Source organism: Salarias fasciatus, chromosome 13 (genome assembly GCF_902148845.1).
Source record: "Salarias fasciatus chromosome 13, fSalaFa1.1, whole genome shotgun sequence".
In the NCBI taxonomy this organism is placed as follows: Eukaryota; Metazoa; Chordata; class Actinopteri; order Blenniiformes; family Blenniidae; genus Salarias; species Salarias fasciatus.
In genome coordinates this window covers 16,065,406-16,092,855 of record NC_043757.1, presented here as the reverse complement: position 1 = coordinate 16,092,855, position 27,450 = coordinate 16,065,406, and the positions used below count along the sequence as shown (strand labels likewise).

The window sequence follows — 27,450 nt, the reverse complement described above, 5'->3', positions numbered from 1 at the left end:
GGAGCTGTTAAAGTTTAATGGCTATTTACTGTGTTTTGTACGCTTCTCATTAAATAGATTTTCCACTCGAGGAGAACTAATGTTTTGGAAAACTCTGTTAAATGAAACACACTTCATGCCAGCACTTGGCACATGCGGCTCACGGCAGCCACCGGGAGCTCTGCTCTCTATCGGAGCTACAGGGTAACTGCAGAGACTCACTGCAGTTGTGTCTATCTGTGTTTAGTTGGACGGTCTTCGGGAGTGAAGGATGCAGGGCCTTGGCAGGGTGGAGCACACCAAAACACAAAGAACAAAACACAATGGCAGAGAGAGGGAGAGAGCACTCTGCCCCTCCTGCCCCAGTCGCTGAATGCCTCCTCACTGGAGTCCACAGCAGCCCTGGCTGCCAGCTGGAGAATCCCTAACCTTTGACCTCTGACCTCCAGACCCCGAATTCATCACAGGGTCATTAGATGAAGGAGCTCAGGGGGAGCACGTCTTCAGAGGTGCGATCATGTCAGCAAACACTGGAGGGTCGGTGAGTGCAGGTGCCGGCGGAGCGCGCAGGTGTAGCTCTGCTGCTTTCGTCCCGTCCGGCTGTCGCTACGTGAGTTTGTGCGTCTCCCCCGAGTTTGCGTGTCACCGTCCCATCTGTCCTGACGCTCCTGGGTTAAAAAGAGGATCCTGCTGTTCCTTGATGGAAAGCTGCCTGCTACAGAAAGATCCGGTTACAAGAGTGCTGCGCTTTCATCCTTATTAAAGAAACATGTGCCAGCTCTGAGCGGCTACGTCGGCGGATGGGAGTTTCTACGCTTTTTCTCTGCTTTTAGTTTAGTTTAGTTTATTTTTTCCCCCAATACAGACAGGATTTTACACAGACACGGTCACTTTAAACATCCCTTTAAAATAAAGAAGTTCACCCTGTGGGAAAATGTCATGTTAAAGAAGGTGAATGTAACTTATGTTATTTTGTTTATGGCATAATGTGTCGTTTGTTTCACTTTTTCACATTAAAAACACATAGTAATATACTTCTGAAATCAAGGATGTTATAAATTTAGTTCTAAACTTACAGTTCAAACTACTTTGAGTTTCCAGTTAATATTTATATAACAAATATGATCTAGGCTGGGAACAGGAGCTGAGCTGTGGATGAATTTCCTCGATTTTTCAGCACATATTGTCTCCTGTGTGATGGTGCTTGATCATTTCAAACTCACGTCCATAAACTACAGCGTCATTATTGGATTGCGGCAGCTGTTGTGATGATCTCAGCTCACAGCAGAGAACCAGCGCCACGTTAACTATCTTCGCCTTGCTCAGAGGATGTGAGTCATGCCTCTGAATCCACTGGCGGATTTTCATCCAGCGATGGCGACTGTCCCTCTGAGGTTTATTTCCGTGCTCCCTGACCTCGGCTCCCAGACCCTGCTTTGTTCCCACGCTGTGCCCCTGGAAGTTCTGGCTGCAACCTTTTCAAGCCATAACTACATACCTGCAGAACGCAGACGACAGCAGAGTAAAGAAAGATGCGGCATGAAAGAGAAAGTTGTTACTATCAGAGACATGTGAATGAACACTTTCTGCCATTGACTACTTTGTGTCAGATAGAACCTTTGATTTCATTGTGTTTTACCAAAATAAAATCAATGAATCAATCAGTGAGGTGCGAGATCATCATCCAAAATGTCTGAGGACATTTTGTTTTGACTGATAAGGTTATTACAGTTGGACGTGTGCTCGTTATGATGTAGGGATTAGTGGTCTTATCATAGTAAGAAAATCCTTTCCAGTCTTGAGTTTGCATGTTCTCTCTGTGTTTGCATTTACTAACTTCCTCATGTAAAATCACTGCACTTTCTTATTTGTTCCAGTAAAGAATAAAGATGAAAGTGTTCGAGAGAGTCGATATGTTAAAACTGTTTCCAGTGAGGATGCTGTGGTATACTTCAAACTAACCTAGATCTTGCGAATTTTGACGAATGATGTTTAATGTTATTGAAAGAGAATTTACAGTCATAATTTTTTCATATCGAAAAAATCAATTGTATTTTTAGTATCTCAGGATTCAACATCTGTTTACTGATACAGTCCATACCGTCACAGTGGCTGTGTGCCTCTACAACTATTCCTGAAAACGAGAAAAATATGGAAGAGGGATAGGTTAAACTCGAAGCTAACACAATAACGCTGCACACTGTGTCGTCTCCAAATAAGCAAACGCAAAGCGAACCTCACGACAGAGGGTTACTGTTACCATGTTGTTTTCCACGGCCCTGTGAACCTCTCCCCGAGGAAAGATGCTCACCGAAATGGGATTTCACTAATGTCACTAAATCACTCCCAGCTGCTCTGGCTGCAGGAAATGCTTCTTTCCCCCCAAAAACCTCAGAGCAAATACTACACCGGGCATGGTGCATTCATGAGTGTGTCTGTCTTCAGAACTTCTGTTGAACCGTCTGTCCTGCATTTCGTGGAGTCTCGGGTCCTCCGGGGGCTGCGGTCACTGTCTGGCTCTGGCCTCTTCAGAGCCTCCATTCAGACGTGGCCGGCCCGACTTCTGAGGAGAAATCGATTCCAGGCTTAAGAAGGTGTGAAGAAAGTCAGATCAGCGCCGATTCCGTAAGGGTGGCGACGACCGGCATGAGGTCAGCCACGCCGCGACTGGAGGTCCGCGGGGGTATTTAAAGGGCCTGATAGATATTCGAGCAGCCTTTGGTCTCCTGCTTGTGAAAGCAGTTTAGCAAAGAGGCAAACAGCCCGAGGCCAGCAATAACAAAGTGGAACTGATTAGAGGAGGAGGAGAAGGAAGGAGGGCAGGAGGGGAAGAAAAAGAAAAGGAAAAAATGAAGGCAGGGACTGATAGCATCTTCTTGCTTAACGTAATTATATGAGACAGCTGAAGGCTTGATGATCTCCCAGACCATGGCGTGTTTAGAATCTCATGTGAAACGTAAACAATAACAAAAAAAGGACGGTGCGTGAATATTTCTGTAATTTAGAGAGGAAGCTGGTGCTGTGTGCAAAATTAAAATAGCAATATCCTTTACTGACTTCGACGGGAGCTACACCAAAGTGTTCTAAAAGGAATTTTACCTGAAGCGGCTGAATAAAAACTTTCAGACGATGGACTTTAAGTTTTGCAATTTCATCATAGTTTTCCTGTATTCCAGTGTTTTTAATCTAAAAACCTTCTCCATTATTAGTCTTGTCCTCAGAGTTTGAAATCCTCTCGCCGTTTCTCACCCCCTCGCTCACCCCAACGTCTCCGCTGCCAACTCCTCATATGCCAGTGAAAGCTGTTGCTAATAAAAGTTAAAAAGCAGACTATGAAAAGGAGGTAAGAGGGAGCAGAGGGAGGTGCATTCTTTCCTGTCTGCCCGAGAAGAGCTCTGCCAGGGCGAAAGGGAGTCCCGGCGGCCGGGGACAGGGCTGGAGGGGAGGGAGGGAGGGCGGGAGGGGTAGGAGGATGGGGAGGTGTAAAGAGGAGTGTCACCTCCGTCGCCCCGGGACGTGGAAAAGACATTTTAGTTTTATCGGGTTTCAAAAGCTCCGGCAATTACAGCGGAGACGCGGGATGACGGGACATCTCTGCTCGCCAGGGGCAGAGCGAAAAAACGCCGACGGGAAAGAGCCACGCCTTCAGAGACTTAGAAAAGGGGGGGGGGGGGGAAATCATCCTCTCCTCTCTTCTCTCATCACCTCTCCCCGACATGGCTATAAGCAACACTAAAGCAGCACCCCAATAGCTCATCTCCATCTTCTCTGTGTACAGAGAAGGCGGCCATTGTGCGCCCGTTCCTCTTTCCCCAAGTCAGTTTCCTATTGAGGCTCTGAAAAGGCCTTTGAGGGGCCCTGTTTTGGCTGTGCAGCTCACCTGCAGAGGGGAAACTATGGGTCTATTCTGCAGCCCAGCAGCTGCCAGGGCAGAGAGGCTGGCACCCAGTGGGAGAGAGAATAGCCGCTGCAGAGCTTTTCAATATGAAGCCACTTAGTAACAGAAGGCATGTGCCAAGCCCGCAAAGCCAGAATGAAGAGTCACCCTTTGGAGTTCACCAAAATATCAGAGAAGAATTAGGCCCATCTCCTCTCCACCCCGACTGTCTCCTTCACCCACTACGCCCCGTCTTTGTCCGCCCATTGTCTGGCTTGGATGTTTACAGAATTAAGGTTCACAGGTAGCAGATCGGCAGAATGAAACTCGAGTGACGCTATTTGAAAAATGCAGATGAACAGGTGGAAGGCGGAGGAGGAATGGAAGCTCACATCAGGAGTTTAGATGAAGAAAAGCGATGATTAAACACCCCGTTTGATGGCGTTTAAGAGGGTCCGTCGCAGCCCTTGTCTCGATGAAGCTATGACACCGCCGTGAGGACACCAGCGGCCGCGGGCCTGCGAGGAAGCCTTCGCCACACAAAGCCCCTTTTCTGTCAGCGGGCTAGCTCCCACACTGGCGCTAATTTACGATGCCCTCACAGCAATTTCCACAGTCAGAGAAGTTCAATTGTGTTTTCCAGCTCATTAAACATCAGCACAACAAAGCTTTCATCTTCTCCTTCATCTCCTTCAGCCACGTCTCCCTCCCTTCACACGTCCGCCTCCCTTTACCCGCTAATCCGCGTCTTTAACTGAAAAGATGAAGCAGCGAAGGTAAAGTGGACATCCTCGTTTGAAACGCTTTTCCGTCTGCCTGCGTTTAACGCTGTTTGCGTCTGGCTTTGTGTTTTCGGGTAAAGCGCGGCTCTTGCTCGGAGGAATCCCCCTTCACGCAGGCGTAGGGAGAATTTAATGGTTGTTTATTCAGGGGCCTCCGCGGTGCCCTCCCATCCCTTTCAGAGCTCCATGAGACGACGCGGAAGCTATTGTAATCTCAGAAGAATCAACTCAGCATATTTGTTCAGGCTGTCACTGCGCTGAGATCACAGACACACAGGCACATCCACGAGAAAGGGACGTAAATATATTTAAAGTCGACAATATATATCTTTATATAGGATCTGTTTTAGTATATGAGATAAATAAGGACAACTGGAGGAGTGCAGTTACTCAACATTGTGTAGAGAAGTGGGTCACCACAACATCATACTGAGGATAAAAGTGAAAGCAAGGGGCAATTCCCACCATCAAGAGCTAACACAAAAATGCCCCTGAGCAAGGCATGAAACCCCAATTTGTTCCAGTTATGGCTTTCCTGTGGCCAACATTATCAGACCCTCGGATAGATGATAATGTCATCATTTACTGCTATAAGCAACATGCCCACAGCATTTTTTGAAGTCAATGAGTCACAAGCAAGCTAGGAAGTATGTAAGAGAGGAAACGGGGTCACGCCTCCACCGAGAGTCACACTGCTGCAAATAGAGAAAAAAAATCCAACTCCGAGATGTGAACTTATTCTATTGTTATAGGAAAAACTGCTAAAAGTTAAACATTAAGTTAAATTTCTGCAAAAAGATCTGCCTGAACCTTATATACACCAGGCCGGGGGTCTGCAACCGTTACGCTCTAATATAAAGTATAATTTTTGTCCTTCTTCCACCAAATATAATTTGTCTGGATCCATAATTCTTTTATAACCTTTGATGTAAACGTGGCACGGCTTTTAAAGTTTCATCACATAGGTTTGCTATTTATAGCATAACTGCAGTTTGTCTTTCGTTTTCGAAATCGAATAACTACTGTTGGGAACACTGACATTTTATGCCAGGCTCTGATGAAAAGCAAAACCAACTACAAACAATCAGTAAAAACTAGACGCCAATAAAAAATTAAACTGTCACATGTATTTATGAAGTCAAATAAACAGAGGTCAATTTGAATAGGCATTAGGAGCAAAAAAGGAAAAAAAAAGCCCAAACCAAGAATAAAAGTAGCCAAATAATCACCATTGCGTTCTAAAATCAATATTACATTTACTCTAAAAGCTTAAAAGCAGTTAGTCTTTCCATATTGAAAAGACTAACACAAGATAATGCAACTGATTCGATTAAAAAAATGTTAATTCAGTCTTAACTTTGTAACGGCAGCAGGGAACCACTACAGATATTTTGCATTTAGATCTGCATGTTTCAGACCTTTTCTTGAAAAATATAGATCGATTGTACTGAAATGAAGTTCACCAATTCGGAAGCAGTCCTCCACTGAAACACATTTCGATGCAGCAAAGATGTTGACATTTATGTACGATGTTTTCAGCCGTGATATTGAAGCTCAACTCACCAGCAGCTGACTTAACTACATGCTGACAACACAAATATGAGAGGGAACTTAACTTCAACGACAAATTCTGACTTTCTCTTTTGATGAGTTGGATAAGTGCTCAACTGCATTTTAACAAAGATTCTCCTCCATTATACCTTAACAATGCCGCATCGGATGGAGAGCTGTTTAAACTGAGGAAATGAGCATTGTTTTGTTTTGTTTTGTTTTTCGTCGTCTGAATGTCTCAGCAGGTCATTCATCTCCCAACAGGTGCTGATGTGCGATTGGACACAGTTTAAATGCTCACAGCATGCTGCTGTGCAGCTGCCATCGCTGCAGTGGCATTGTGGAAAATTGTAGGGAAATGTTTATCCTAATTTGCAAAACAGTCAATCGGCCGCCGCGGTTTTGACACAAATCCTCACGCCGTTTCCATCCACCGCAGAGCCACCGCCACTCCTTCACAAAAGCATCTGACACTGTGCTGCGGCCTGACCCCGTTCTGCTGTTCTCCGAGAGGCACGGCGAGAAACTGATCCTGTGACAGACACATTTGTCATCTGTAACTCCATGTAAATCGATAGACTGTGGGAGAAACGGACGACCGAGACAGATAAGAGAGAAAGCGAGAGTGAAGAAAGTGCCGTGCTATATTTTGTGGTCAAAGACGCCATTTAGCGAACCACTAAAAGGTTATAAATACTGGCAGGACATGCCACTCCTTTGTGCCCCACTGTGCTGCTCTGAAATGTTTCTCTCATTATCCTCAGACTTCTCTGGTTGAGTATGGTTGAGTTTTGCAGTATTTTCAGCCTTGGACACTGCAGAGGGAGAAACATGTCTCCGAGTGTTTGTTTTCGCAGTCTGTGTGTGTGTGTGTGTCAGGTTTCTCATCCATTAGTACTACGCGGCACCCCTGCTACTCTGCTGTCGCCACCTTCATACTAATGATGCCTGCATCTGCTATCATGACCAGACAATAAAGAGTCTGCAGTGTCATAATTTGACATCCCTGGCCTCTTTTAGTGGGTCATTCTCTAACATCATAATCGTGGTCATTATCTCCACTGAGTGCAGCCTGCCATCCGAGTTCCCGCTCTGCTGTCAGCGCCGCCGCTGAGCTCAGTCTAACCCCTGGCTCGCTCCAGGTCCGGAGAGGGTGTCCGGTTCCCTTTGTCCGTCCTCCATTCCTGCAAAACCGCGGCCATACGGCAACAATATCTCTGTGTTCACCTGTTAGCACCTGGCACCGCGGGCAAGACTCGCCGCCGAGTTGCCCCGTCAGCCAAACACTCTGCTCGTCTCTGTCGGACGCCATGTGGGACGCGCCTTCCTGTCACCAAACCCAATATCCTACATACAAAACACACAGAGGCATAATAACCCGCTCGCCGCTTGCCTGTCAACACTTGCTCCTGCCAGCCGAGTCATGCTAACATACAAAAGGATAAATGAAAAGCACTTAAGCAATCAGCGGCCCATCAGTTAATTACAAAGGCTTCAAGCCTCATCTGCCGTGCCAGTCCCCAGAGAGCTGTGCAGAACAAACAAAAGATACCATCTTTAAAAAAAAATTACACAAGATTATGTGAGACTATGTTCTGGCGTATAAGTGAAATTGAATTGCATGAATGGATGCCTAAAGACCAAATATCACTAAAACATGGATTCCACCATGATCTGACCGAACTTTCCTCACTGAAAGTTGTTTCTCTACTTTCTTTCCAGGATACTTGTGATGAATTCAGCTACATAAATGTGTCCTCTTATTCAATAGTTTTCCCTTATACTTTCATTTTTAAATACACTCTGTCAAAAGTGACAATCTATATAAATTATATGCAGTGGTGTGATGGTTAGCACTCGTGTCTTATAGCGAGAGCATCCCCTCTTGAAAGCGGTGTAGAAGTGGATGGATGGATGGATGGATGGATGGATGGATGGATGGCACTGCAGTGGAAAAAAGCACCCCAGCCATGTTCTGCTAATCTGTGACACGCAGATAAATGCTGTCGAGTGAGTTGACTGAAGTAGGTGACAACAGGGAGAAAAAGTAAAAACTGGGCCTTTTTCAGACATTTGGTCAGCAGGTTAGATCTGACCCCGGATCCAAGCAGAGAGCAGTCACTCGTGTATCACCGGGCGCTGACACTGACGGAGACGAAGCAGCCAACTGAGCCTGACATGTTTTTGCAGTTCCCCTCAGCCTCACATCAGATAAGGAGGCTTGTCACTGGAAAGACCTCGGGCCTTCCTCATCCTCGCTGGTTTGCTGGCATGATCGGACCTGAGCGAAGCTGAGATGGAGCCAACGGAGTCTGTATGTATACCGAACACAATTCCAGTAATTGAAGCAGCACATATATTAATCACACCAATGCACACTACAACTGCAAAAGCTATATGTATGTTTGAAACGCAGTAAATAACCCTCCGCTGGTTTCACAGAGGAAGCTATGCAACCCACACTGACTGTTTGATACCATAAAGATCAGCTTGGGGAGTTTGTGATCTTACATTTACTGACATTTGACATACCAGAGTTGGCAGATCCCCTCAAACACAGAATAATGTTCTGTTATGCTTCACCAGGCAGGCCTCTCGTCTCCTTTAAAGACGATACACTTTCACCACCACCAGTCCCCCTGCTGTGCGTTTCATAAATGTTTATCCCACAGCACTCAGGCCCCCTCCCCAAAGTTTGCTTAGGATGGCTGTAAGCCCTACCAACTCTGATGAAAGAGAAAGGTTTAAAAAACTGAAATATAGTAAGCCTGCCTCAACATGTTTGGTTTGAGAGAAAAATGCTGTTCAAAAAAACAAAAAAAACAAAAAACGAAAATCACAATTAACTCTTGATACAATTCTGCATTGGGGCAAACCAGCAGGATTCAGAAATGTGCTTTCTGTGGAAGAGAAAAAGAAAGCATTTACTCACTCAGGTCAGTCTTGGGTGACACTGTACTGTTCATAGCTCCACCAACAGGTCAAAGATCGCTTGTAGCTTGTAGCCAGTAAATTAGCTCCACATCGAGAGGATGGACAAATAAGCAAAACATTACAGGTCAGTTTTAATGAATAGTACTAATACATGCAGATGTCTGCAGAAAAAAATCTCCAAGTCATCAAAACATAGAACTTAAATACTTAATGAAATGCATTGAAAAGCATACAGATGATCAGAGTTTCGTTGTAGGAAAGTAATATTTAGAAGTAACTTTCCTAATAGAACATAGGAATTTAATTCAAAGAGAAACTGAACTTTTTTAAATTCAGTTATTCAGTCATTCATTACAAAACAGTGGAAGAATAACTAATACATCCAGCTTGAAGTCTTCTTTAAAACGGATGAACGCCACAAGTAGTAATATTCACAGCGAGCAGAGGAGAAAGTAATGTTGCACTAAATTACAGTGGTGGAAAGCTTGTATGGTTACCCAGCGATCTATCACTGTCACACAGAGGGGGAGCGGGGGAGAGGGAGCAGACAGGCGCCAGGCGCAGCAGGATCAAAGCAGGAACATACCTCGGGGAGAGAAACAGTTAACTCCATTTAACCAATTGTCCTGCAGACAGACAGTCAGTGTGCTGCTGCAGGCCCAACAGCAGTTCCCATAAGAGAGAGAGAGAGAGAGAGAGAATAAAAACCCTCTCACATATTAGGTTTCACTGAAAATGATTTGACTTGATTTGAAGAGCAGCAGAACAAGGCCAATTTGGACAGGCCCCTTCAATGGGCCCTTTACTGCCTCTCAAAGGGATTACACACAATGAGCACAATGAGCTGAAATATGGCCATGGACAATTTGATTACAGGCCACAAGAAAGAAATTTACAGTGATAATAACTCTTCGGGAATAAAAAGGCTGGTGTAAATCGTGGCCTTTTAATGAAGCACGGTGATAAACTATCAGTACATTGTCAAGTACAACTTTCAAAACAAGGCAACAAGTAACATCACTGGAAGGTTTTTTACAGCTCAACCAAACAATGTACTAAAAGTGGGATTTTTTTGATGATTATTAAATGAAGCTTAGAGTCCATGAAGAGGCAAAATGTGAAAATGCAAATCAAACTATGCATGTGGATTTGGGCACATTTCAAACAAGACTGTTGATCTGTTGACTGCAGGTTTCATATTGACTCACCTCATAGCTCTGCTTTGGTCTTGGCTCTGCAGGCTCTGCAGCTCTTGAGAGCCATGGAGTTTAAAGTGTGGGAGAAAGGGAGCTTCCAGGGAGCTGCAGCAGCTTTTTCTTCCTTTTGATTTTAGATATAATTTTGTAAAACTAAAGTAAAAAAAGTAGAGGATGAAGCTCCCGGTTCTTTTATTGAACATAGACTTATGAAGTTAAAATCATTGCAATTGCAGAGACAAATGAGGAAAGACTGCTGAGAGCAAATCGAGTTGTTCATGGATGCTGTAAAATCATGTGAGCAAAAACAATTAAAATTGTCTTTAAAACTAATGACAAACTGTTGAGTCTTTTTCTAACTCGTGATGGGAGCCCAAAGTATCATTTTTCAGTGACCCAGTGGGCATGTTCTTCCAAAGTTCATAATGTGCTGACTACAAGTAAAGAACAGCTAAATGAAAAATGTATTTTCAAAATCATGACACAGAAATGTTAATATCAACCAGTGACAGCAGAGCAGACTCAAAGAACTGAATAGATTATCATGGATGTTAAAACATATTTAAGAGAGTGATATTTACATTTTCCCATGAAGAACAGTAAAAGCCTTCTCATCTTCACATCCAGCGTCATGCTGCTGATCTACTGGAGGAGCTTAATTCTGACTCCAATTTTGAACATTTCACTACCAATGGTTTATAATAGCGCCATCTAGTGGGGGGTGTATAGTGAAAGGGACAACAAACCCCACTTTATATCATCCCCAGCAGTTCCACTTGTTGATGGAAACAGCTTTCATGCTGCTTCAGTGCGTACTGGAGAATGCGGGTTTGGTGGATGCCCCGTGGCTCTGTGCTCCGGTTCTGATGATGACAGCTTTACATCAAGCAAAAACCATCAAGTATGAACTGAGCAGCAACACTGTCTCCTCTGGCCTATCAGAGACCGCTCCGGCCGAGTCACGTGGAAATGGCTGAGATAGGTAGGCGGCAGCACGAGACTCACGGCACTTTACTGAAGGAGAGACGATCCCGTGCGTAAAACAGAGAAGTTGGACACGCAGTTGCGCATCACGGGAGGAACCTCAGTGATAACACGGATCTCCACGAGTGGCTTCCCCAAACAACACAGACAGTCAGGGCGCGAGCGGCGGGGAGGGAGGTTGTATGGCACCTCAGTCGTGCGTAATGAATCCTGCGCAAGGATCACCGCGGTCGGCCTCTCCCGGGGAGACCTCACCGGAGGACGCGGCGGCTGGCGGCGCCGAAAGCGAAGAGCTGGACCTGTCACTCGTTAGACGACGCAAAGCCAGAAGTTCAGACCTGCCTTTCAGCGTGGAGTCCATCATATCGGACAGGACGCCGTGCAGGAGCCGCCTCTCCCCCGAGCCCGGCTCGGGATGCGCCCCGGCTGAGGTGACCGACTGCGCGTCCCCGGGAGGACTGTATGGGTCCAAACCCGAGGCGGTGGATCTCAGCGACAAGGACGCGAGCACCTGGTTCCAGACTCCGTATGCATCCCCTACGAGTGAGTGATTATGTGGCCTCTTCGTGAAATAAATTCCGCACACACATTTATTTATAGAGTTAAAGTAGGGACGGGAATCTCAACAGACGGATGCGCACAGTGTTGACGGAGCGCAGAATTAAATGTTTTATCAATCAGAAGAATGTAAAGTTATCTGAGATGGTTGATTTTATTTATGGAAGTGGGACCAGTAGAAAGGGATTTTGTAAGTTAGTGCGCGCACAAAGGGCCTTGAAACCTGAAACTTGTTACATTTTCCACATTTATTTCAGTTTAATTCACAAAAAATGATTTTAAAATTACCTTAAAAAAATCTGTATTACAGACTGCTGTCTCCGTTCCATCACATACATATTCCAGTGAGTTAACTTTGTAAAACTGTGCTTCCAGGACTCCCCAGCCCGCCTCCGTGCAACCTGCGGAAACACAAGAACAACAGAAAACCCAGGACTCCCTTCACGACCTCCCAGCTGCTGTCTCTGGAGAGGAAGTTCCGCCAGAAACAGTACCTCTCCATCGCGGAGAGAGCGGAGTTCTCCAGCTCGCTCAGCCTCACAGAGACCCAGGTCAAGATCTGGTTCCAGAACCGCAGGGCCAAGGCCAAGAGACTACAGGAGGCCGAGCTGGAGAAGCTCAAGCTGGCCGCCAAGCCGCTGCTCCCGGCCTTCGCCTTCCCGTTCCCCCTGAGCGCACCCATGGGCGCCCCGAGCCTGTACGGCCCGCGGCCGGCCGTGCCCGTCCCGGGACTATTCAGCGGACCTTACGGGATGTACTACCTGTCCTAACTCTCACTCACTTTAAGAGGCTTCGTTGGGGAGAGCTGGTTTTTTTTTAAGCCTTCATGCAGCAAATAACCAACCTCGTCCATCTCTTCATTACGTCTCAAATTAAAGATTTTTATTCTAGTTTAAAATGGTACAATATTAATGTTTTAAGCAGTTATTTCCAACTGAACAATTGAAAGAAAAGTATATACATTCCAATCTTTTTTCATTCTCCTATAAAGTAAGCAATAATGTGAATCTCACGATTTGATAATTTATTTCTAAGTAAAAAAAAGTTATTTTTACAGTATTTTCGGGAAAAACCTCATAACCTGGGCTCAGTTTCGATAGAGTTTATATCTTTGCGTGTATCCTGCGCTTTTCTGTACCAGCAGAGGCAATTTGATAAACATTTCAGTTCATGTGATTTTATTGTCCCGACAGAAGACGACTGTGACTTTTTTAAAAGTCTTGATAGCTTTTCGCCGAGAGCAATAACTAAAAGACGAACCATTGAAGAGAGTGTGTTTTTGTTTTGTTTTTGTAGCCCAGTTGCCTTTGGAAAATACACCTTTCAACACCCTCTACATTTACGGCTTTAGTATTTTTTTATACACATTTGTAGCCATGAAGTCCACTAAACAGGGTGATTTCCAAGAAGTATTTTCTCCAAAGCTCAATTTAGCTTCTTCCTCTGTGCCACAGTGCTCCATTGTTATCCAAAAACTATTCACTCATCACATGGCACAGTTGTTCTCAGCCATATCGTGACTAAAAACAGAAGCACAACAGTTTATATAGAGGCAGCTTCAAAAATGACACACTGAGCACCCAACTTCCAGAAGAGACATCAAAGTTTCAAATTAATTTTAATTTTTAAGGATATTTCTAGATTATAAAAAAATATCTAAGTATATAATTTAGTATTCTTTCAGCAAAAATCCAAATAAAAAAAAATAGACTGATATAATTTACAATTAAGAACAATTACATAGGATGTGTGGAATTAATTTTTCAGCATTGTCATTTGATGAAAAGCACAAAAACATAACGGATGAAAACAAATATGCTGAATCTACATTTAAACAATATACTCATATTTACAGCAGTCCACATTTTTATCAAAGTGCTCATTGGTGCCTTTTAGTCATCAAGAAGTTTGTCAGTGAGAATTTATTTGTTCCTCTTCAATGCTGTAAAGTCAACCATGAAGCATAACGTACAAAACAAATATATTTTCTTATGAATCTACTCATGTAAACATAGATTCCACTTTGCTTTACTGTTCTCGTTACCTCCGAAGGATGTTTTTTGCACAGATGTCAGTAGCTCTCCAAACCATCCAGCTTATTTCTTAAATGTAAATAAAAGTCCTCGACTATTTTTTTCAAACACTCGAAGTGCTAAACATGGCTGATGAGCTCACGTCAGTCGCTGGTGTACAGTGTATTTTATATTCGAGGAGTGAAGATGTGTTTTGTACAATTATTAAAGTCTATTATGTAAATGCTGACAGCTCGTCTTGTTCATGTCTTTAACTTTTCAGCAGTGAAGAACAATCAACACCATCAGCAGTTCCTCACAAAGTGTCCCTTATCCCCACTACATACCAAAAGAAAAGCGGTTTTTGCAATGAATGTCCACAAGCATCACTTTTTACTAAAGAAAAAACTTTTATTTTGACTTGAGAACATATATTTGACAGTGGAAATGGTGAATACTGATCACAGGGTTGTTGTTTTATTGTGGTGCTTCATTTTCTGCGACCCCGGCGTCCTCTGAAGCCGCGAACAGAGCCGTGACCAAAGCACACTGTTGGAGGGACCCTGAGTGAAACAAACATGGCTGATCAGTCCTCAAGGCTCCAGCTGTTTGCAGGAGCACAGTAAATGTTATTTTAACCTCAGCTCACACATTGATTTGATAAAATTCTAACTGCACAAAACAAAGAGCAGTTTTTCTATTTTGTGTAAAAAAAATGTTGTAAATGTACAAAGTTATTAGGAGATTATAAAGTGAAATTTCCATTATTGGAAGTGACCAAAGAAGATGAGTTCAAACACAGACCTGTAGGAGTATTGTGGTTTTGATGGTGGTGGAGCTGTGCTGGTCTGCTCTGTGTCCTGATTCACAGCAGGAAGATCATCTTCCACCTGCGTCTCCATGGATTCCTCCTGATCAGCGTGATCTGACAGCACTTTACACATAACCTCACACACACCCTCAGATTCACAGATGTCGTCTACTGCCTCCATGTGTGTGTCCTTTACAGGATGTCTCTTTGTCGATCTGGTTTAACGAACAGACAGGGACAAAATCAAACGTGAAAATTAGATTTGATCAGGACAATATGAAGAAATACATATTTTATTTGCAAAATAAAAGAAGTATACAGATTTAAAAAGCTATCTTTATGAAAGAAAACAAATTGGATTTAATGATGGCTTGACATAAATATTTTACTAAAGACACAAGAAACATGAAGTTAAAATCAACACTTAAATCGACACTTTTAAGTGTGAAAAATACATTTAAATGCAGTTCTCTTAAAACAATACACACTGATGATTTCTACTGATGTATGGCGCCATCTAGTGGACAAAATAGAGCACATTCTTACCTCTTTTCCTTCTTGGGTTTATCAAACCTGAAGTCTGGAGGATACTTGTGTAAAGTTATTAAATGGTCTTTCCTGTGCTTACTAGTTCTGAACCTCTGCTCACAGCCCTCCACCAAACACTGGTACTGAAACAAACACACAAAGAGAGAAGAAAGTGACATTTAAACTTCAGCAGATCAGACGGTGAAAGGAGACATGATGATGATGCCGAACTGTGTGAAAACAGCCTCACCATGTCTTGCTTCAGGGAGAGGATGGTGAACAGGGAGTCGTGCCACTCCTGGATGTGGATGTCCAGGAGGCGGGCGCTGGGCAGGGAGCGGCGGCAGGAGCAGCACACGTGTCTGTGGAGGGAGTTGTAGTGGTGCTCGTACTCCTCCAGCGTGCTGAAGGTCGCGCTGCAGCCGGAGATGTGACAGGCGAACTGTGACACACTGAGACGACACACAACGAAGGCGAATGAGAACGAGATGCTGAAAGTGTGACTTACAGAGAACTCTTTGTACAGTTTGTTTAAATTGCAGATCATCAGTTAAATCTGTAAAATGAGTCTCATTCAAGATCCTATTACATTCACATGTGACATTTTAACTCCCATTTGGAAATAATGTGATGAAGGTTAAGTGTTCATTTCAATCTTGAATGTATGCTGCAAATACATCCAAACACTCAAAGGAGCAGCTTAAAATGTTTTTGACCACTTAAAGACATGAATATAAATCAACGTTCACCAAGACAATGAAAACGTCTTTGACAGGCAAAATAGCGTAGTTTTTTTCCCCTTTTTACCGTTTTCTCATCTCTCCTTGTGTTGTTTGAAGATTGTGTCTCAATCTGATGTTATATCCTCAGATTATGTTCTTTCAGGTATTTTGCTTTACTGTGATTTTTTTGTTTCTGAACAAATTACATGTCTTTTAAAGATCACTTAGCATTTTCTGATAGGTATTTCGTCTCTACACCTGGGTTTTTGTCTACAGTGTTAATACGTTTTAATGAAAAAAATTGTTTCTTTTTTATAATCTTGCTTCTATTTTTTAAAGTTGAATGACAATCAATTCTTCTGGGGGACATATTTCATAACTCATGCCATTTTGGAGTGGCTATGGCTCAGTTGGTGGAGTTTTTTCTCATCTGTCCATACATTAAAGTGTCCTTCAGCAAGACACTGAAGTCCAAACTGCTCCCTGTGGATGGACTGAAGGCCTTGTGTGGCAGCCGCCTCCAGTGGAGTGTGAATAAAGCACTTTGTGTGCTGTTAGTGAAATTGTGCCATGTAAGAGAAATACACATAATTTAGTAACTTTATGCTCATGCTGTGTCTCTTTGGAATAGTTCTGAGTCAACATGTGATGGGCGTTTTTCTTGGGCATCGTGCTTTGTCTGTCTATGATCATTTGCTTCTCTTTTAATTTCATTTTTTTTAATTTAAACTCAATGTTTGTATTTCTCTGTTGACGTTCTATGTGTCTGTCGTTATTTTGTATCTCTGAAGTTAGGTGCTAATTCAGAAAGGAAATGATAGGAAGGAGACTAAAATAACAGACAAAATTCCACTCACTGTTGTAAATGGTAAATTTTGCAGTTTTCTCTTGTGGGTAGTTTCATATTCATCAAGTTGGCTCAAATTATTTTCTTATCTTCTGTATAAGTTTGCTTGTCAGTGTTGTAATTTGGTGTTTTTGTGTCTCTTTCACACACCTTTTTTTGTTGAATGCTATCTCATGATGATGAATGTTTCCTCTGTTTAGCGTCTTTCATTTATTTTCTAAATGTCTCTGTGTCTGGAGCTCATGTTCTGCGTCCTCGCTGTCTCTGTCCTCCACCAGACCCTGTTCCCTCTGGGCTCACCTGACCGCCGGCTTCTCCTCCGCCTCGCAGGTGTACAGGTCCTGCAGGTACATGTGTCTCTTGATGTCTCCATCCTGCGGACGGCAGTCACGTGCACGTTAACGCGGTGGCGGCAGGTGAGTCGGTGGGTTGGACGTGGTTCGGTTACCTCGAAAAGCTCGTGGTCTTTGTGCAGGTGGATGAGCTGAGGGCGGAAGCTGAACGGGTTTCTCTCTTCGGGCTCCTGCTGCTCTCCGACTAAAACCTCATCCGCCCTCAAACTTAGGAGGGATTCAGGTCGCACCATACTTTCAGCGAGGCTCCGTTCCGCTGTCATGTTGTCGGCTTGGTTGAAAATGGCGCTGAATGATGACGGAAGAAGACAAAACAGCGCTTTACCGCCCCCTACTGGGCCAGCTTGGTAACGTGGGAAAAGAGCCAGTGACAAAAACATTATTATTCAAAGGGAGGAATTTCAGTATAGATTATGGTGTACTTTAAATAAATAAATAAATAAATAAATAAATAAATAAATAAATAAATAAAACAAAAGTAGGTACTGTATCTTTGGAAAGCAACAATTGACAAAGAAATTTATTTCAAAACCTTTTTTGTCACTGTTTGATGCCTTTTTTTTTCCAGAACAGTATAATTCAGAAAAATTAAGTCACTTGTATCTTTTTGATGTGTTTCATGCAGAAGCTCCTCCACCCTCTCCTTCGATACAGCGATGATCATTCAAAGGCAGCTTTTAAATGGAAGCACAGACATCTATTGAAATACATCTGTTGTGTCTTATTGTTCTTTTACAAATGAAGAAATGCTGTCTATAGCTTCAGATCAAATTTGATTGGTGTCTTGTCTCATGTTATCACACAGCAGCATGTAAATGATTTAGGTAAAGCATTTCTTGCTTGTAATTTATTGTGTCAACTGTCCATGTATTTCATTAATCATACAGTCAGTTTTATAATAAATAACTGACCATGAATCTTAAAGTTATACTCTAATATTAGCCGAGAGACTGTCAGGATTTATGTTTTGTTTTTATGATAAGAAGTGTGCGTCCTGTTGTCTCTTTTTATTGTTAATATCCAATGTTGTTTATAACAGCCATTTGATTTAGTCTTTTAAACAAAATAGTAATTTTTAGTCACATTTTAGTACTTTCTGTCCTTGATCATTTTAGTCGACGAAAACTTAAAGGTATTTTGTCCCATTTTAGTCATAAAATGCATTTTTAAAAATAAATAACTTCCAAACACTAAATTAGGACAAGAAATAAATTAAATTGTAATCAAGATTGAAAAACAGACATACTCTCCTGTAATTCTGAAACCTGACCACTGGGTGGCAGCAAATACCACAATAAGTTAAACTGCTATCAACTCAAATGTGTAATAAATATCAGTTTTACTGTAATCTAATCGACTGAAAAATGAAGAATAAAGTTCGTATTGGTATTCGAAACCATTTAAAGCATCTAAAACATAAACACCATGCAATCCTTTTGGAAATAGTTTTGGTGGTGCAAGATTTATGAACTCGCCTATTTCTCACCATAGTACAAAATGAACTCAGTCGTGTCGAAACGCGGTTACAAAGTTGCGTTTAACTCAGTGACTTAAACAATTCCTGTAGATTGCTTTAGAGCGATCACTGCTCAACTTTATTGCAGGATCATTTTGTGACTCATGTGATTTCTCAGCCTCAAACGGTGATTTTTCAGGATATGACACAGCAGAGGGGCGGAGAGCTGAAGACTCCCAGTATTTCTCTCAGACTGCCAGGCAAGCACACAATGACCAGAGAGCATCCGACTCAGCAACATGCTACAGTCTGGATGTTTTATATGGATATTCTTCTCCTCAGTGGGTAAGTAGAAAGATCTTTCTCTTTTTTTCTTTCCTTCTTTTCCTTTGTCTCTTTCTGGTGTTTTTCTTTCTTTGTCTTTGTCATAAGTTATGTGTGATACTTGCAGGAGTAATTGCCGGCAGTGTGGGGAATCTACCTCATGTAATAAAGTACCGAACAGTGATACCTCAGAGGATGAAAGACTCGTCCAGTATTAATGATGCCACGTCTCATAAGGTAGCACTCTGCAGTACTGCTCCATCTCTAAAATCTAAAATAACTTTTACCTTTCTGAGAAATGCATCAAGCCTTTTCTGATCTCACCCCTCTTCTACTTTCTTTGTGTGTGTGTGTGTGTGTGTGTGTGTGTGTGTGTGTGTGTGTGTGTGTGTGTGTATGTGTGTGTGTGTGTGTGTGTGTGTGTGTGTGTGTGAACAGAAATACCCTGATGTACTCCAGTACTCCATAACCATTTCTGGGCAAAACTACACTCTGCACCTGGAAAAGAACAAGTGAGAAAACATGGATATATATATTTTTTTTATCACTGTGCTAGTGTACACTGTCTGCTCTTCCTTTCTTTTGTTCTGTCAATATTATTGATTCAAAAACTTTTTCAGAGGTCTTGTTGGAGAAAACTTCTCTGTGACACATTATTCGGATCAGGGCACCCCAGTGACAACAACTCCCGACCTTGGGGTATGTATCATTTCATTCAGTAGTTTCAGTTAATTGAAAAAAAAACAAAAAAACTATATTCTATCTTTCCATATGTTAATATTTAAATCTTAAGTTGAGAAGATGTGTTGGTAGGAGGTAAGTAACATTTTAAATAAAATAGAGTTCACAGGGTGTTTAGCTTTGTAACTTTTCTTATTTCTATAATATTTTCTTTGAGTGTACACACTACAGGAATTGTGAATGTGCAGAATGTCTTTTGTCAGGTGACACCCAGTTTTGGTGGTTTTGAATATGTTTCATTTCCTGTGCCAGATCTCTTGTAGTTTTTGTAATGCTTTGTGTTGCCATTCTAGACTCCGATTTCAATTAACGTTTTATACATTGGAAATCATCAGTTTAGAATCTGGCTTGAGACTGCATACATTGCTATAATTGTAGCATCTGCAATAGCATTCATACATTTGCATTATACCAAGAACCACAGCGTTTTTCATCATCTTCACCTACATTATGACACTTTTCCGTAATTTGCTTGTTTCAAAATATCAGATGACATGAAATGATTGAGATTTCTCAATTGCAGAGTTCCTCATTTTAGGAGATGACACCACACAGAAAATGTCCTGTGCAAGAGGAATTGACATATATGGTCAATATAGTCAGTTTCGCAGATCAAGACACATCCGGAATACAATTTGTATGTGCAGTGTAAAGCAGATCCCTAGATTTAGGTCACAGCTTCTTCATTTACGTATTCATGTGCTAAAGGGACTGAGGAAGTCTGAATCTCTCCCTTGATTATGACGCATGTCTCTCCAGGTTCACTGTTACTACCACGGACACATTGTGGGAGTAGAGGACTCCTCTGCCAGCATTGGACTGTGTTCAGGAATCAAGTGAGTAATGCTAGCTGTAATTGTTCTTTCATTTTTTTTTAGCTCTGATTGCAAAAGAATTATGTCTCAGTTCAAGAGGAGCCACCATAAATATTTTAAAATCTTAAGATACGGGGCTTTAAGTGTCCTGCTGCGACTCAGCATTGATGCTCTCCCTCATAGTGAAAGCCTGGAACTATCTGGTGCAACGGTCTGTGTGCGTAGTGTCAATAAGGTGAACATTTTAAAGTAAATAAGTTACAGGTACTGCTACACTGAGTCTTCAACATGCTGCAGAAGAACAGTTTTCCTTTGTCCTCTATAATGTTATCTTTTTTTTTTTTTTTTTTTTTTTTTTTTTTTGCTGCAGAGGGTTTGTACGTCTCCAGGATCAGACGTACCTGATTGAGCCTCTTCCCGGCTCCGAGGACGGGCTGAAGGACTTCGAGCATAGCTCTGAAGATCACAGTGATGAGGGTCTTCATGCTGTTTACAACTACAAACACCTGAGGAGGAAGAGGAGCTCCTGTTCCCATGGAAACACGACCACTTTCTATGATCATGGAGCTCGTCCGTCTGGACTGTTCCAGCTTGGCAGCCTGGTAAAGACACACAACATGGACACAGAGAGGGTTCGAATCCCACAGCTGAGATATTTGGCTGGAGAATGCTAACATTCGATGTGCCGTCTTGTGCACATTTTTATGCAATGATAAGTAATTCAGAAGAATAGAACAGTGAGCCGTAGTTTTAAGATGTCATTACAGCAGAAAAATACAGTTATAGTCCACAAATTTTCGGAAAGGTGAAATCAAAACTAGGTTCCCACAAAGATACAAAAACAGAAACATTTATTGTTCATTTTTTCTGCTTTTTTTTTGCATCGCAGAAAAGCAGAGCTCAGACCAAAGGCCATGGAGGAAAACCAAGAACTGTGGAGCTGATGGTGGTGGTTGACAACACGGAGGTGAGATTCCCTGCTGTCTAACCTATGACTGCATCTTTGGCTGCAAATGCATCATGAGCATAAATTATAATCAAGAGGAGAAATGACTCTGCGCTGGAGCTGAGTTGCTGCTTCCGCCACTAACTTAGGTACTCAATTCTTACAGTACAAGAAGTTTGGCAGCAAGAAGACAATCGAGGCCAGAGCACTTGAAATAGCAAACCACGTGGACAAGGTAGGTCTATAAAAATTATTCAGATTTGCCACATTTTTCCTTTTTTTTGCATTTCACTTTCATTTTGGGTCTAATAGAAGAAACACGTCTCAGTACTTTGTTCTGTACTAACTGGAACCGGACCAATAAAAGGAATGAGAAGTTCTTTCACTGTGAAAATCTAACTTTAACTGTGAATCTTCACACCTCAGCTGAAGATTTTCACACGTATCCCACAATCCTCTTTGCATGCTCCCGAGTGAGTAGGACTAATATGAATGCATGATCAGGCAGCTCTAGACCCAACAGTGTTTTCCTGTAACTGAACTATACATTTTATGACCTACTGTACTGCCTGTTTGACACATTCACAAAATGACTCCATTAATGAATTACGGATTAGCATTAAATCCTCAGACAACTGCCGCTTGCTGCGTGGCGCTGAAACGCTGCTCTGTTTCAGCTGTATCGCCCGGTGGGTGTCCGCGTGATGCTGGTTGGTCTGGACATCTGGTCATACAAAGATCAGATAGACGTCAGCTCCAATCCTGAACACACCCTCAGTCGATTCCTGCGGTGGCGTCAACGGACCCTGCTCCCAAGGACAAAGCATGACAACGCTCAGTTCATCACGTAAGATGTTTTACCTTCTGACTAAAAATGACGGATCAGAGATACCCTATGTTGCCAAAAAGTGTTTGCTCAGCAATCCGGAGCAATTTAGCTCCAGAAGAGTGTGCAGAGAGCGTCATGTACTTTTTGGACTGCATTGTACGAAGTGTAAATGTTTGAGGCAGAGGGATTATATTGCGCTCGACTTGATAGGGCTTGAACCTGATTGGACATCTTTCGAGTGATTTGTAGTGGAGACTGTGAGCCAGGCTTCTCCTCCCATATCAGTGTTTGACCTCACGAATGGCCTTCTGGAACAAAGGACCAGAATTCCCATAAACACACTCCTAAACCTTGTGGAAAGCCTTCCCAGAAGAGTTGAAGCTCTTAGTGCGAAGGGTGGACCGACATCATATTAAATCCTAACAGTTTAGTTATGGGATGTTTCTCAAGTTCATGTGCATGTGAAGGCAGGCGGGCGGATACTTTTGGCAATATAGTGTATATAATATGTGAGAGCTTGTATCTGAATAATTTCCTCTTCTACATTCAGAGGTGTGGATTTTGATGGTCCCACCGTTGGATTAGCAAACACCAATGCGATGTGTACCTCCAACTCTGGAGCCGTCAACGAGGTAATGACAGTTCCATATTTACAAACCAAGATAACTTTTCTAAAGACACAGATGTTACAAGAGAAAAGAAAACCTCTTTCTGCAGACAGTAATGTGTTTGTGATGTAAGCCACTGCTTTCTATTCCGCTCTCAGGACCATAACACTAACTCAATAGGAGTGGCCTCCACTATTGCTCATGAGATGGGTCATAACCTGGGTTTGTCCCATGATACTGAATACTGCATGTGCGGCTCCCTCACGTCAAAGAAAGGCTGCATCATGGCAGAGAGTGTTGGGTAAGTTCTCTGTCTTGTTTGCACACAAATAACCTCAAATCCACAACCCCTACATATGAAAGCGAATATCTCTTGTTATTTCTCTCTCTCTCTCTCTCTCTCTCTCTCTCTCTCTCTAGCATTGTCTATCCGGAGCTTTTCAGCAGCTGCAGTCAGCAGCAGCTCAGCAGGTTCTTGGAGGAGATCAACCCTGCCTGTCTACTGGACGCCCCCTCCACTGATCGTATTTACGGAGGACCGGTGTGTGGAAATGCCTTCCTGGAACCCGGGGAGGAGTGTGACTGCGGCACAGTGCAGGTCTGCGCTTTAAGCGGATGCTTCATCGATAGAATGACATAACAGGTGAACAAATTTGTGAAAATCTGTGGGCGCCTTTCAGGACTGCAAGAATCCCTGCTGCAACGCCACCACCTGCAAACTGAACGCAGGAGCTCAGTGTGCAGAGGGGGAGTGCTGCCACAACTGCCAAGTAAGTGTGACTTCCTCTCTCGATGAGTGAAGTCACGCTGATACTAATTATTTGACCGTATAACTAGACACGGCCCGACTGTGCCGTCTGGCTGGTTATGTGTGAGTGTATGTATTTTAGTAGTCGGTACATCACCATCTGTGTTTCTCTTCGCTCTGCAGCTGAAAGCGACAGGCAGTGTCTGCCGACCAAAAGCAGGCGACTGTGACCTGGCAGAGTACTGCACTGGCTTCGCTGCCGCCTGTCCAACTGACGCCTACACCCAAAACGGCCTGCCATGCAACCGTGGAAAAGGATACTGCTACAATGGGCAGTGTCCCTCACGAGAAGAACACTGCAAAAGACTTTGGGGACCTGGTAAAAAGAGCAGTACAGTTCTGTTTGACTTGCATTGCTTTGATGCATCAAGACATATTAAGGTTTTTTTTTTCTTTTTTAATTCCTCCAGATGCTGAGGTCGGCGCAGATGCTTGTTTCTACCAGCATGGAAAGTGCAGAAAATCACTTTTTGGCCTGAGATGCTCCAGCCGGTAAGCTGTTACAGGCTAAAGCGGCACTAACTATTGTAGCCTGTCAAAACAGTTGGAAAGTTTTGGTTTTTGAAATGAAGGCTTGTGGGTTTTCTTGACAGAGATCAGTCCTGTGGAACACTATTCTGCTCCGGAGGATGGGAGTTTCCAGTGACATCCAGAAAATCATTCTACAAAATAGGAAATGGAGAGATATGCAATGAGGCAACTATGAACCCCGAAGATAACTACCCTGCAAATCTGGGCATGGTACCTACTGGCACCAAGTGTGGAAACAACATGGTAGGAAAAATGCCGCTGGCTGTTTTTCTTCTACAGAAGTTCGTGCTGTGCATTGCAGATGTGTGAACGGCGCTGCTGTCTTCCTGTGTTGTTCAGGTTTGCTACAATCAGCAATGTCAAGACATCAAAACAATTAATGCGTATGGTACAAACGGATGCTCTGCAAAGTGCAACAGCCGTGGGGTGAGAATACGTCTGAAATCTCAACACTCAGTAACACTGGATTCATGACAATATCACTGACTGTGAGTGTGATTTCTGACAGGTTTGCAACCATGAAAATAAGTGCCACTGTGATCCCGGCTGGGCGCCGCCTTACTGTGAATTCCAGCTGTCAGAACTGCCTGAAGGTATTGTACTTGCTTCCCTCACATTTCCACTGACAGTCTGTGTAATCTGCCTTGATATTAGCATGACCTCTTCACAGCAGTGACTTGCACATGACTACCATGGTCTGTCTCACACAAAGATTTAATAACACTAGTATTAGATTTCTCATGGACTCTAAAACAATTGTGCCCTGTTCTGATGAGCGCCAGCAGACACTGATTTGAAGGAATTCCCCTCTTAGTCTGTGCAAAAGCAGTAATGATGTTACAGTGAATTCTGTTTCCTGGGGAGATGACGTCTTGAGATGCATGCTTGTATGTCATTAAGAGCAGCAGATTGACATAATTCATTTTGTATTTTTGTCTTTGTTAGAGTCCGGCCTGACTGTGTTCACCGTGTCAGTGGTGGTGGGCGTCGTTCTCCTTTTAGTCCTGGTCATTGGGAGTTTGATGTATGTCATCCAGAAAAGGCATCCTAAGAAGAGGTAGGTGTTTGCTCCGTTACATTAAGACACACTGTAAATAAAACATTGCATCTTTTCTAACTTTGATTTTATTTCTTCTATTTCCATTTAGATGCTTTCCATCTACCTCAGGACAGTTTAATCCATTGTTTCGGTCGAGCAGTACACGAGACAGCCCTCGTCTGAGGTCTACGCACATTAGCCAGCCAACGTTTGTGGAGTCGTCGGCCACTCAGGCCTGCAAACCTTTGTTCTCTGCTGCTGTCAGACCGCAAGCAGGAGGACTAAGGCCCAGCAGAGCAGCTCCAGAGGTGAACTTTCTCTTTACACTTACAGCTTTAGCACTGACATGTAGTAGTGCTGTAGATAACGTTTCCTTTATCTTTAAATTTAATGCTACTGAGATGACTTAAGTTTCTCTGAGCCACAAGAACAACTAAAATGTGATTGTCAATTATAAATTCCCTGTACTTTAATAAATCTGCTAAACTAAAAATAAATCTAAAACAGACAAAAAAATATTCATTTTGTTCTTATCTCTGTTTTCTTTTCTATAGCCACCCAGGAAAGTGCCGTTTGTACCTCAACCATCAAAGATTCAACAGGTGATCTACCCTACTTTTATGTTCATAGTCAAATGCAGCATTATTTTGATGTGTAGGAAGAGATCATGTTTAACACATTGAATGTTTTTCAGGCTGTAAGGCCGTTCATGCAGCCACCATCTCTTTCAAGGACGCCAATTTATACTGAGGTACCTGGCGGTTTTACTAATATTCTTTTTTCACTAGCTCTGATTGATAAAATAATATTAATATCTTGTTCATCTTCTCTTTGTTAGACAAAGCCACTACCTCCATCTCGACCACTGCCACCACTTTCAGCTAAACCGGTAAGTTGCAGTTCAACCCCGTCATTGTCAGTCCCATATCTATCTATCCTGTTGCTACTTGTTTGAAACATAGATATCCTCTCTCAAAGATAATGAAGCCAAAGCCTCCGATGCCTCCAGTGAAGCCGAAGCCCTCTGGTATCCTGTCCTCACTACCGCACACTCAGCTGGTAAGTATTCAGACGGCAGCCGGAGTCGTCGCCACACATTCACAACAGTTGGCGGTCAGACATTTTTAATGTTATTCAAGGCATTCGCATTTACAAAGACATCTGTGGTTTTTGGCTTTGACGCAACATAGCAGTGCGATGAACAAGCAGTGGCTCACTGTCAGTCAGCTCGTAAAACTCCTTACATCCACCGAGTTACTAACAGAAACGGACTTGGTGAGCCCGAGAGCGACGGTAGCTGAAGCCATTAGCAGTTGTGCTGAGAAAAGCTCCCCCCTCGGTCTGTGTTCTAACAGTGTTTGTTTTTCCAGCTTGGAGGGAGAGCTGCTCTGATGCCCCCCGGCAGGCCTAGATGACAGAGGGAATAGTTCACTCTGGAGTAAACACAGATCCTCTGACAGAGGATGCTGATTTTGTCTGACCTAGATGGACCAAGAAGATCCTGACGGGAGACGTTTGTGTGGTCCAAAGTGGAAACCAGGCCCACTGGAGGATCAGCAGCATAAAATGGTCAAGCTTTCCTGCCATTTGTGGTCTCTGTGAGGATTGCTACTGTCTGCGTCTTGCTTGAGAAGGCCTTCTGTATGTTGATGAAAACCTGAAGTCGTGATCGACTGTCAGCTTCTCCGCTTTTTTGAATGACAAATGACTTTGCTGTCATGATAGTTTTTGAAGGGAAATGTCTGCCTTGATCCTGCAACATGTGAACACTTTATGAGGCGACTGCACTATCAGTACTGTAACTGTTTTACTAACTGTTACTGTTCTCACGTTGTTTTGGTACTGCCTTTTAAATATATAATGTTTTTAAGGGATTTTATAAAAAAAATGGCACCGATATTGGCACTTTACGATTTATCATGTTAGGTCATATTTCATATTTTCTTGAATTGTTTTGTACTAACCTGTTGTGCGTTTGTATGCTTGACTTTGTGGATCTGATTCATTACATGCAGCTGTTATTTTGGGGAGGGGGGATTGCTCACTTGATACATGTTGATTGTAAATGTTCAAGGGATTTTATAATGATTCTTCTATGCAGTAATGATCGCAGTGATGATTCAGCGCTTTGTCCTGCAAACTTTGAGAATGTTCTTATTTATATAGATTTTCTTTTGATGTGTTAACATGGCGCTTTGAATAAAGGTGAATGAACACAA

At 42.9% G+C, this 27,450-nt stretch overlaps 3 protein-coding genes across 4 annotated transcripts; 2 read left to right on the top strand and 1 right to left on the bottom strand.

Annotated features, from left to right (window-relative positions):
• Positions 1-1,719: 1,719 nt before the first annotated feature.
• adam8a (ADAM metallopeptidase domain 8a) lies at positions 1,720-27,450 on the top strand. Of its 2 annotated transcripts, XM_030106592.1 has the most exons (27): positions 1,720-1,724; positions 16,566-16,571; positions 18,874-18,935; positions 19,042-19,151; positions 19,353-19,426; positions 19,535-19,613; positions 20,415-20,491; positions 20,841-21,072; positions 21,360-21,437; positions 21,583-21,651; positions 22,094-22,263; positions 22,796-22,877; positions 23,012-23,154; positions 23,274-23,451; positions 23,534-23,623; positions 23,785-23,980; positions 24,072-24,153; positions 24,255-24,435; positions 24,532-24,618; positions 24,701-24,785; positions 25,138-25,249; positions 25,341-25,539; positions 25,786-25,833; positions 25,926-25,982; positions 26,070-26,120; positions 26,210-26,290; positions 26,602-27,450. In XM_030106592.1, exons 3-27 carry the CDS (start codon positions 18,890-18,892, stop codon positions 26,644-26,646), a joined length of 2,652 nt encoding a protein of 883 aa, XP_029962452.1. In that variant the 5' UTR covers positions 1,720-1,724; positions 16,566-16,571; positions 18,874-18,889; the 3' UTR covers positions 26,647-27,450. The 2 variants fall into 2 exon arrangements, with proteins under 2 accessions (XP_029962452.1, XP_029962451.1); XM_030106591.1 differs by lacking the exons at positions 1,720-1,724; positions 16,566-16,571 and having other exon boundaries at positions 18,817-18,935.
• On the top strand, positions 11,396-14,111 carry msx3 (muscle segment homeobox 3). The gene is made up of 2 exons (XM_030106642.1): positions 11,396-11,846; positions 12,237-14,111. The coding sequence occupies exons 1-2, from the start codon at positions 11,486-11,488 to the stop codon at positions 12,629-12,631; spliced, it is 756 nt and encodes a 251-aa protein (XP_029962502.1). The 5' UTR covers positions 11,396-11,485; the 3' UTR covers positions 12,632-14,111.
• znf511 (zinc finger protein 511) lies at positions 14,271-17,464 on the bottom strand. Its single transcript, XM_030106637.1, has 6 exons — positions 17,230-17,464; positions 17,082-17,155; positions 15,463-15,664; positions 15,231-15,355; positions 14,678-14,899; positions 14,271-14,436 (listed from the first exon to the last, which is right to left on the bottom strand). The coding sequence occupies exons 1-6, from the start codon at positions 17,395-17,397 to the stop codon at positions 14,364-14,366; spliced, it is 864 nt and encodes a 287-aa protein (XP_029962497.1). The 5' UTR covers positions 17,398-17,464; the 3' UTR covers positions 14,271-14,363.

Excerpts from the sequence above, each read along its gene's own strand:
- adam8a (XM_030106592.1), top strand. The coding sequence starts at position 18,890 with ATGCTACAGTCTGGATGTTTTATATGGATATTCTTCTCCTCAGTGG. Across the intron at positions 24,436-24,531 it reads CCAAGTGTGGAAACAACATG|GTTTGCTACAATCAGCAATG; the intron begins GTAGGAAAAATG and ends TGTGTTGTTCAG. Across the intron at positions 26,291-26,601 it reads CACTACCGCACACTCAGCTG|CTTGGAGGGAGAGCTGCTCT; the intron begins GTAAGTATTCAG and ends TTGTTTTTCCAG.
- msx3 (XM_030106642.1), top strand. The coding sequence starts at position 11,486 with ATGGCACCTCAGTCGTGCGTAATGAATCCTGCGCAAGGATCACCGCGG. Across the intron at positions 11,847-12,236 it reads TCCGTATGCATCCCCTACGA|GACTCCCCAGCCCGCCTCCG; the intron begins GTGAGTGATTAT and ends CTGTGCTTCCAG.
- znf511 (XM_030106637.1), bottom strand. The coding sequence starts at position 17,397 with ATGACAGCGGAACGGAGCCTCGCTGAAAGTATGGTGCGACCTGAATCC. Across the intron at positions 15,356-15,462 it reads TCTCCCTGAAGCAAGACATG|TACCAGTGTTTGGTGGAGGG; the intron begins GTGAGGCTGTTT and ends TGTTTGTTTCAG. Across the intron at positions 14,900-15,230 it reads AAACCCAAGAAGGAAAAGAG|ATCGACAAAGAGACATCCTG; the intron begins GTAAGAATGTGC and ends TCGTTAAACCAG.